General features: G+C 44.4%; 1 protein-coding gene across 3 annotated transcripts in view; it reads left to right on the top strand.

The window, feature by feature from the left end:
• The window catches only part of SLC7A10 (solute carrier family 7 member 10), a 95,361-nt gene extending 86,672 nt beyond the window's left edge, over nt 1-8,689 (top strand). For all 3 annotated transcript variants that reach the window (XM_029608390.1, XM_029608388.1, XM_029608389.1), the window contains 3 exons: nt 3,755-3,904; nt 7,609-7,786; nt 8,352-8,689. In XM_029608390.1, coding sequence (XP_029464250.1) covers nt 3,755-3,904; nt 7,609-7,786; nt 8,352-8,476 — 453 coding nt within the window. In that variant the 3' untranslated portion in view covers nt 8,477-8,689. The remainder of the gene's footprint in view (nt 1-3,754; nt 3,905-7,608; nt 7,787-8,351) is intronic.
• The last annotated feature ends 1,471 nt before the right edge of the window (nt 8,690-10,160 follow it).

The raw sequence follows: 10,160 nt of genomic DNA on the forward strand, positions 1-10,160 counted from the left end.
GACTGGGACCTACCACCTTGCACCACTTACCTCCAGTCCTGTTCACCGTTACTGTCTACTGCCCCTTGTCACTGCGCCCCCTGCTCGCTGCTGTCTTCTTCAAGTTTCTGATCTGAAAAAGTGAACCTGTGCCCCTCAGCCTGCACAACCCAGCCTAGTTTCTGTTTGAAGCGAGGGTGGTTATGTAGATAAAACGCTTGTGTCTACTTTAAGTTGCCTCCAGTGAGAGCGTGAGGTACACTTGTTGACAGTGCGTGTACCTTCTCCCCCAACTAAAGTACCCCCCTCCCCGAGAAAACCTCTCTTACTGCAGTCAAAAGCATGTTGTGAAAATCCATATAGTCCCAGTTTTACCCGCACTAAAATGCACTAACATCAACCATCAAATGCGGTGTTTATCGTGCATATTAAAGGCCCGTGTTAATAATGAGATGAAAAGGGAGGCACATGTTACCGCAGATGCTAAAGTATTTGCCCACGTGCAGATGGTATACCAGAACTCAACCACACCTCCACGAGATGTAGCTTTTTGTAAATTAATGCATTTCTGAAAAGTTTTGTCTGTGCTGCACTGATAGGTAATGAACTATTTTGCATAAATTTGCATCTCATTGCCACATTAGCATAGCTTTTGCATTTACGCTATTGCAAGTTATAGAGCAGACGTAATGTTAAAAAGATGATTGATCTTGGTGGCTTAGGATCGAATTTGCTAAGCTATTTTCCTACAGACGAAGAAGGGGAGAAAAGCTTTAGTAAGCCAGGCCCTTAGGGTGTGAACCACTGTCAGCGCGGATAAAGCTTGTCTGTTTTTTTGTAGCACACAAGTCACATGCACAAGGGATAAAGTAATAAGCACAGAATGTTCGCCTACAAGACCTGCATGCTCTTTAAAACAGAGATATTTTAATTTCTCTGATTTTCTTGCCAAAATCCAGGATTTCAAAACACATATAACTTGCTCTAGGACTAAAGTTATTAAGAACTCGTGGGGGGGTGGAGCTGTAGCTTTCCACCTCAGAGTACTTATTCTGAGAGAGAGCCAACTCAGACAGGGGAAAGTTACTGAATTACAGAAAATCCATTCACTGGGGTTCAACGAAGCTCCACTGCTGAGGACCAAACTCACAAATGCATTTCCTGTCGGTTGCATGCAAACATGGGTTGCGTTATTCACCTTTTTCCCCATAGCCTATTTCAGACTGGCCTTTAAAGGCAGTGGAAGAAGATAAATCAAAAGAATACTCACCTGCAAGAAAAGCATTGCACACTATCCTTCAACAGCAGTTGACACAAAAGTTAGGTAGAGAATGACCACTGCTACACAAGATCTTAATCTCTCAAAATTTTCATTTTCCCTTAAGCCCTATGATAAAGGCAACTAACATATCCGCTCATGGATTCCCAACCCAGTCCTCGGGACTCACCCAGCCAGCTGGGTTTCCAGCATATCTACAATGAAGATGCATGAGATAGATTTACAAGCAGTCTCCATTATATGCAAATCTCTCTCATTGTGAATATCTTGAAAACCCAACTGGCTGAGTGTGTTTCAAGGACTGAATTGAAAAGCCCTGGGCCAAAACATTCATGAGGCCTGATGTACTAAAGCAGTGATCCCCAACCCAGTCCTAGCAGATCCCTGAGCCAGTTGGGAAGCAGTGATCCCCAACCCAGTCCTAGCAGATCCCTGAACCTGTTGGCTTTTTAGGATATCCACAATGAAAATGCATGAGAAAGATATGCATCCACTAGCTCCATTGTATTTATTTACTTAAAAGAATTTCATGGCTGCCTTCCTGGTGTAAGAAGTGCCGTGAGGCACTGTACATCAAAACAAAAAAAATCTTGAAACAATAAAAATCAATGATACAAATAAATCAATTAAAACAACAATATAATACACTTAGTGCTTCATAAAACATCATAAATTACAAAAACAAACAAAAATACAAATTTAAAATAAGAATACAAAGATATAAAATACATTAAAACAAATCTACCTCATGCTTATTCGTTGTGGATATCCTAAAAACCCCAACTGGTTGGTTAGGGGATCTGCTAGGATTGAGTTGTGTGCCACCTTACTAACGGGTAGATTTTCAAACAGTGCGATTTGGTGTACTTTTGTTGGCGCATCAGGCGCCAACAAAAGTACGCTGGATCGGCGCGTGCAAGGCTACCGATTCCGTATAGCCGGCGCGCGCCGAGCCGCGCAGCCTACCTCCATTCCCTCTGAGGCCGCTCCGAAATCGGAGCGGCCTCGGAGGGAACTTTCTTTTGCCCTCCCCTCACCTTCCCCTCCCTTCCCCTACCTAACCCACCCGCCTGGCCCTGTCTAAACCCCCCCTTACCTTTGTTGGGGGATTTACGCCTCCCGGAGGGAGACGTAAATCCCCGCGCGCCGGGACGTGACCTGGGGGCGGGTCCGGAGGGCACGGCCACGCCCCTGGACCACCCCGGGCCATAACCACGCCCCCGGGCCCGCCCCTGAAACGCTACGTCCCGCCCCGTAAACGCCGTGCGGATCGGGCCCGCCCCCCAACACACCCCCCTCAGAAAACCCCGGGACTTACGCGAGTCCCGGGGTCTGCGCGCGCTGGTAGGCCTATTGAACATAGGCGCACCGGCGCGCAGGGCCCTGCTCGCGTAAATCCGGGCGGATTTACGCGAGCAGGGCTCTTAAAATCCGCCCCTAAGGGTTTTGTCCTATTTTTGTGTCTATAGTAAAAATGCTTAGGAGAAGATTTTCAGGGTGCATGCGGGTGTACATGTGCGTGTGCTACCCAGCGCGCACACATGTACGCCCAATTTTATAACATGCATGAGCAGGTGCACACATGTTATAAAATCGGGGGTCGGCGCGTGCAAGGGGGTGCACAATTGTGCACCTTGTGGGCGTCGAGCCTGCACCAAGCCGTGCTGCCTTCCCCTGTTCCCTCCCAGGCCACTCCAAAATCGAAGCGGCCTCTGAGGGAACTTCCCTACCCTCCCACCTTCCCTTCCCCTACCTCCCCCGCCCCTTTTCCCCTACCTTTTTCGTGTTTTTTTTCTTGTTTTAAAACTTACATCAGCCCTGGGGCTGAAGTAAGTTGCACGATCTCCGACACAGCGGCAAATGGCCGCTGTGTCGGAAGCCTCTGACCCCGCCCCTTTTTGCAAGCCCCAGGACTTAAGGGTCCCGGGGATTTACGCGCGTCGCCGGGCCTTTTGAAAATAGGCCTGGTGCGCGTAAACCTGGTTACGCGCATAACCTTTTGAAAATCCGGCCCCTTAGTATATCTGGCCCTAAATTAATTAATTACATTTAAGGGTCATCTTCTTTTTATCACCAGCATAACTTTCTTTGATTTACCTGGAACGTTTTCACGGCTCTGGGGTTTTGCTAGTCACGGTGGCGTATTCAGTCTGCTGTGGAGCGATCGCTTGGCATACTGGAGTTTACAGTTGGCGTGCATAAGATAGAAAAGCCTGTATCCTGCAGTAATCAGAGGTACTGTGCAGCATTCAAGTGCAATGCATTACATAATAAAATACGGTTAAGGTCTGTTATTATCCAGAAAAAGGACTTATCTAAAAGACTGGACCTGGGCAACTCAAAAGCTCGCGATACAGTTAACAATGGGAGCCGAAGTAATGTGGAATGGAAAAAGAGTAGTTACCTGTGTTATTGTACTTTTACATTTCTAATTTTTGTTGTAATAAGTTAATCATGCAGCAATTTGCATTTCCTATTTCTTTTTTTCCACTGCAGTGTGGGACCACAGCAATCATCATGCTCATTGGTGACACCTACACCTTAATTAATTATGTGTCTTTTATTAACTACCTCTGCTATGGAGTGACAGTCATGGGCCTAATTGTGCTGCGGTGGAAGAAACCAAATCTCTTCAGACCTATCAAGGTGAAAATACTTTATGTGTTGAATGCACACAGACATTTTTCTCATTTTTGCGACGGAGACTTTTTTTGGAAGGGGTTGGTTTTTCTGGGGGGTTTTTTGTTTGTTTTTTTTATATTTCATTTATTAGAAATGAAAACAACACAACTCCACCCCCCCCCCAACCCCAAATTTAAAAAAATGGTCCAGTTCCTGCCCCATTGGAAGAAAAGAACCTTCCCCAGTCGCCCCGGTCTCCCTTTAAAGTCTGTTTAAGTCTTCACTGGGCATGCGCCATCCCTGATCACCCCTGCCCCGCCGTTATTTTAAATGGCACCAGCAGACCGAGGCTGGCATCAGTGAATACTTTCTTCTGTACAAAATGGTGCTGGCCAGTTTAAGCTGGAGCCATTTTGCATGGAACCATGGACCCAGCCTCAGCTTGCCAGAGACATTTGAAATGGCGGCAGCAGCAGTGCGGCGGGCGTCATCTGGGATCAGGCCTGCCCTGTGAAGATGTAAACAGATTTTAAAGACCGCACGGGATCAGAGGGTTCGGGAGAGGCTGGGGGCATTAGTCAAAGGCATGGGGGGGAGGGGCAGTTCAGTGGCGCAGAGACTCGACGATTTTTTTTTCTTTAATGAAACGAAGGAAAACAAATTACATTTTATTTGTCATTTCTTTTATTTAAAAGTGGGAAATTGTTAAAATGTCCTGTCAGTGAAAGCACATCTTTAATATATGTGCGCACCTCACATACTACATACTCAAGGCCTTACTTATGCTTATTTGGGGGTTTTTTTTTCTAAAAATTGTATGCCCATCATGTTTTATTTCTGATGTTTTAATCCTGTTTTTATTGTCGATCTTAGCTACAAGCTATTATATTTAGGTGAAGGTATTTTATTTGATGATTCTTGCATCGTCTCGTGTTCTATGAGCAAAGTTTGGAAAGAGAAATATAAAATCTGTAAAATAAACATACAAATAGATGTATGAATAGACACACAGGAAAAGAGGTTCACAAACCAAACTGAATAAACATCTTTTAAAGGAAGGCTCCAACTGATGGAAAACTCCATGGAAATCCAACACAAATTAGAGGAAACTCCAGCATGGATTTCTGCAGATCAACAAATCTGATTCAGATTTCTGTGGATCTGTTATTGTGTCTCCCCAAGATTCATGGATTTTGTCAAATTCAAACCAAATTGAAATCTGCCGGGTTTGGATTCACTGGTGAAAAGTTCCCACCCATCCCCTATACATAGACGCACGCGTATATGACCTCATCGTTCATTGGATAAGGCAGGGATAGTGAACTGGAGTCCTCAAGGGCCAAAAGCAAGTCGGCTCTTCAGGATAACCAAACTATAGTATGTTAATTAACCATAAACAGAGGTATTGCATCCAAATAAGACTGTTAAATATTCATTAGTGCTATCTTGAAAAGCAGACCTGTTTGCAGAGTACAAAAGCTGGAGTTTTTGGGTAATTGCCAGGTTCTTGTGGCCTGGTTTGGCCTTTATTGGAGATAGGATGCTGGGCTTGATGGACCCTTGGTCTGACCCAGCATGGCAATTTCTTATGTTCTTAGCTCGCCATTCTTATTCTAGGGTAATAATGCAGAATCATGGTTGAGCTAATGGTCTTATGATTCACACTGTCTTTCACAGCAGGGGATCGGGGGTTTAATTCCGATTGCAACTGGGTGTGCTGAAATGGCCACATTCGCTGCTTTGAGAAGGGACGTGACCAGCAGGGATCACACTTTGCAGATGTGGGGAGACCCCCAAATTTGTGCTCCTTTTTAGACTAGTGGTACATGATATTTTGGGTGGCAGAGACCTTGGGATTTTCATTAGTTAAAGTTAATCTAAAATGTTTTAACTGTTTGAGAGTGTAGCACCACTGAAAGACCACAGACATTTGTTGTAGGGAGGGTCTGTATGATGTCTTAATGTTGTGAATAAGGGGTGGTGTGTTGGTCCCCTTAAGAGTGTGGGTTTAGGTGATTGGTGGCTTCCATCTGTTTGCGGATGATATTCAGTCCTTCATCCCATTTGAAAGATCTTGGCCTGATACAACTGCTTCGATTTCACTAGGCCTGAATTCCATTACGGTACTTAATGGCCATCTCATAACTAATCCAAAGTAGGGAGACCTTTTCAATTGCTCCAGTTATTAAATTGGGCAATACTGAGATCGATCCTCTCACACACCAGAAGCCTTGGCATCATCATCAACAACTCTAAATTGTCAGTGATTCCCCAAATTAAATCTGCACTTAAGGCTGGCTTTTATAAATTATGTTTGTTACGCTGTATTAAGCCTCTTTTACTTCCAGATGATTTCTGAACAGTTGTACAGGCCCTGATCTTTCTAACTATAGACTACCGTAACATTACATATGTAGGAACCCCATTAAATGACACCAAGGTGCTCCAACTACTCCAGAACTCTGCTGCCCATCTAATTTCAGGTGACAGCATTGGGAACCATATCACTCACGCCTGTGCTCTTTGACCTCCAGTGGCTCTCTATAGCGTGGGGGATCAAATACAAAACCATTGTGCCAGTGTAGAAGCTGCTAGCGCTAGATGCCCTGTCCTGGGCTAACGCTCTGGGCTGAATTTATAAATCTGGCAGAGTACGGCACACTGCACAAAAAGGCCTGTCGGTCGTTCTGTCGGAGCGGCAGGCCAGATTAATAGATACGAGGCAGAGGGCCTTCTCGGTCACCACCTCGACGCTAGGGAAGACACTGTCACAGGAGCTCCGGCTGATTGACTGCCGAAGGACCTTTGAATTAAATGGCCACGGCTTTCTTTTATATACTGGCCTTCTACTGGCTTTCCCTACCGCCAGCAGGAGCTTATTGCTGTTCTGAATAAGAAATGCTTATTCCCCTGTCTGGGTATATGTGTATGTCTTATTTGTCCAAGTTTTATGAATGTTGCTTTGTTCCCCACCTAGGGCCTCGGTGTAGGCGGTATAAATAAATAAATAAATAAATAAATAAATAAATAAATAAATAAATAAATGTGTCCCGGGGAGTTATAAAACTGGGAGGATTTGCTGGGAGTTTGTCCTTTCTGAGGAGGAGGGACCTCCAGGATGTAACATAGTAACCTAGTAATGACGGTAGAAAAAGACCAAATGGTCTATCCAGTCTGCCCAGCAAGCTTCCCATGGCAGTAACCGCCGCTCCGTGCAGGTTACCCCCAGGCCCACTGCCCCTGTAGTGACCTGGATTAGCCAGCTTACAGGCTCGTGGGCCCATGGACACCCCCTCCCCCTCCCCCAGTGTGGCACAAGGTCAAGGGTGTGGAGACAAAGCACCTCCTTCCAGAGCCATAGTGTCATAAGGGGCTTAAAGGAATGAGGCATTCCTTGGGAGAATTGATTGAGAGATGGCCAAGCGATATCAGCCAGCCTGGGACATTAATAAAAGAAGTGCCGATAACAGAACTTTATTTTATGCTTATGTGTGTCCAATGTCTAACTGAGAAAATATTGTTATATGTTTTTTTATTGTAATTCACATTTTACAGTAATGTTGAAAATTATGGAATAAATGTTTCCCAAAACTCCCCATCCTCGATAATCCAAATGGTGTGAATTATTCAACCGTCTGCCTTGTCTGGCTCTGATATCTAGAGGGTGATGTGTGTTTTTGAGCAAGAGTACATATTCCTACTACAATACTGTTTTTTGTCCTTTTCAGGTGAATCTCCTTGTTCCAATCACTTACCTGCTATTCTGGGCATTTCTCTTGATCTTCAGTTTCTATTCTGAACCAGTGGTGTGTGGGATTGGACTCATTATCATATTAACAGGAGTGCCTGTATTTTTCCTGGGAGTGTATTGGAGAAAAAAACCAAAGTGTATAGATAGGTTTGTCGGTAAGAAACCAGTTGTTATTGCTTTGACACAACATTACCTCTGCTATGGTAAAGACAATCATTAGCTGATTCTCTTTTTTCTTGCAAATATTAACTGCTGTCTAATAAGTATTCAGATAAGTGAACTTCAGGAGTGGCAATGGCCCAAAGGTAATTCCTGTTTTCATTTAGTCTTGCATGCTGCTCTTCCAAGAAAGCTCAACGTGGTCTTAGCAGACTAAAATATCAAAGCAAGGATCTTACATATAGTAAAACTAGATCAAACAAATGGCAAAAATAAAACATTAAACCATCTTTAAAAAGCACCCACAATCACAATTAAAATAATAGCACCCATGGGCAGAAGAAAAGGGGGAGGTCCCCCTGGAGAGCAATGGAGGGAAAGCCCCCCCTTTGCAGCAATCTCCGAATTTAGTGCTCTACATGCATGCCTGTGTTGCCTGCACCTAAACCCGACACTAGTTTTAGTACCGGTTAGCAGCACGCAAGATCTGCACCTATTAAGACTGCAAGAAGTTAAAGAAACTAACAGTGCTTTCTTTTTCTTTTTGTTGTGTGCATGCAGAATCCATGACGTACTGTGGACAAAAAGTTTGCTACGTGGTTTACCCTCAGCAGGACTCTCCAGAAGACGACGTGCCTTGCAGCCATGCCCAACAACCAGAAACTGAAAAGACATTCATAAAATAATTGCATTTTGTACAAGACGAAAGTAGCTGTTTGTTTACACCATGATTTTTTTTTTTTTTTGTCAAATACCTTCTCAAAAATATATTTTTTAGAGATCATGATAGTGAAGCACGTGACCGAAGGCGCAATGTTAAATCTGTATAAAGGAGTATCAACCTGTTCTGGTTCTTTTCCTAAAAAAAAATAAACCAAGGAGCTGGTTCTTTATTATTATTTATTATGATAGCATGTTTTCATGGACCAGAGAATTCAGCGGCTAAGGACCCGGTTTGTAAGCCAGGGATGCACAAATGGGGGGAGAGGAGGGTGATATGAATGAGTCTGTGAGTGGCAGCCCGATGTCCCAGAGGTGCTGTGAAGGAGGGAGCTGCCGGAGCATCAGGACAGTACAGGCTGCTGTTTATCCCTTCTGACTTTCTCTGTGGAGTGCGGAGGGTGAGGAGGAAGAGCTGGAAATATTGAAGAGCTACACTATTGATGGCACACTGCCGTGAAGAGAGGGGAAAGACAACTGGCCATCCCAATCAGCTCAGCTAACCCAGACAGCGCCTCCTAAGCTCAAATAGGATAGCCCGAGTGCACCATCTAACAACAGAGAGCCAGCCAGGCCATCCAAAAGGGAGAAACAGCCAGGTAGCCCAGTCAGCCCCTCCAGAGAGAGAAAGAGACTCAGCCAGGTAACTCAGCCACTTAGCTAAAATGCTGCTTCATCAGGTCAACCTGCCCATCCAGAGAGACAAGCTAGCTAGCCAAGCAACCAACTAACTAAAAAGAGAGAGAGCCATCTCAACAAGCACAGCCCACTGCTTTTTTTTAATATTCAATCTACTTTGATATGATGTATTTTTATATGTACACCGCTTTGAAGTAACACCAGTTGCAGTATATATATATTTTTTTTAGGGAGGGAGCATTTAATGTTTATTCAGTTTTAATCAATATTACATGATATAAAACAAAGAACCTCAGGAATTTATCCAAAAGAAATGAAATTACAAAAATATTGCCCATCTTAACATAACAAGTCCACATTATGAGAAGGCAGATGTCATGGTAAATGGAACCTACTCTGAGCAGAGAGCGGTGTTAAGCGGAGTGCCACAGGGATCGGTGTTGGGACCGGATCTGTTCAATATCTTTGTGAGCGACATTGCAGAAGGGATTGAAGGTAAAGTTTGTCTGTTTGTGGATGATACTAAGATCTGCAACAGAGTGGACATGCCAGAAGGAGGAGAGAGAATGAGACAGGACTTAAGGAGGCTTGAACAGTGATCGAAGATATGGCAGCTGAGATTCAATGCCAAGAATTGCAGAGTCATGCATCTGGGGATTGTTAATCCAAAAGAGCTGTATGTGGTGGGGGGTGAAGGGCTGTTGTGCACGGAGCAAGAGAGGGACCTTGGGGTGATCGTATCTAGTGATCTGAAGACGGCAAAGCAATGTGACAGGGCGATAGCTAAAGCCAGAAGAATGCTGGGCTGCATAGAGAAAGGAATAACCAGTAAGAAAAAGGAGGTGATAATCCCCTGGTACAGGTCATTGGTGAGGCCTCACATGAAGTATTGTGTTCAGTTCTGGAGACCGTATCTCAAAAGGGACAGAGACAGGATGGAGGAGGTCCAGAGAAGGATGACAAAAATGGTAGGGTGTCTCCATCAATTGATTTATGAGGAGATATTGAAGA

Source organism: Rhinatrema bivittatum, chromosome 7, assembly GCF_901001135.1.
Source record: "Rhinatrema bivittatum chromosome 7, aRhiBiv1.1, whole genome shotgun sequence".
Taxonomy (NCBI): domain Eukaryota; kingdom Metazoa; phylum Chordata; class Amphibia; order Gymnophiona; family Rhinatrematidae; genus Rhinatrema; species Rhinatrema bivittatum.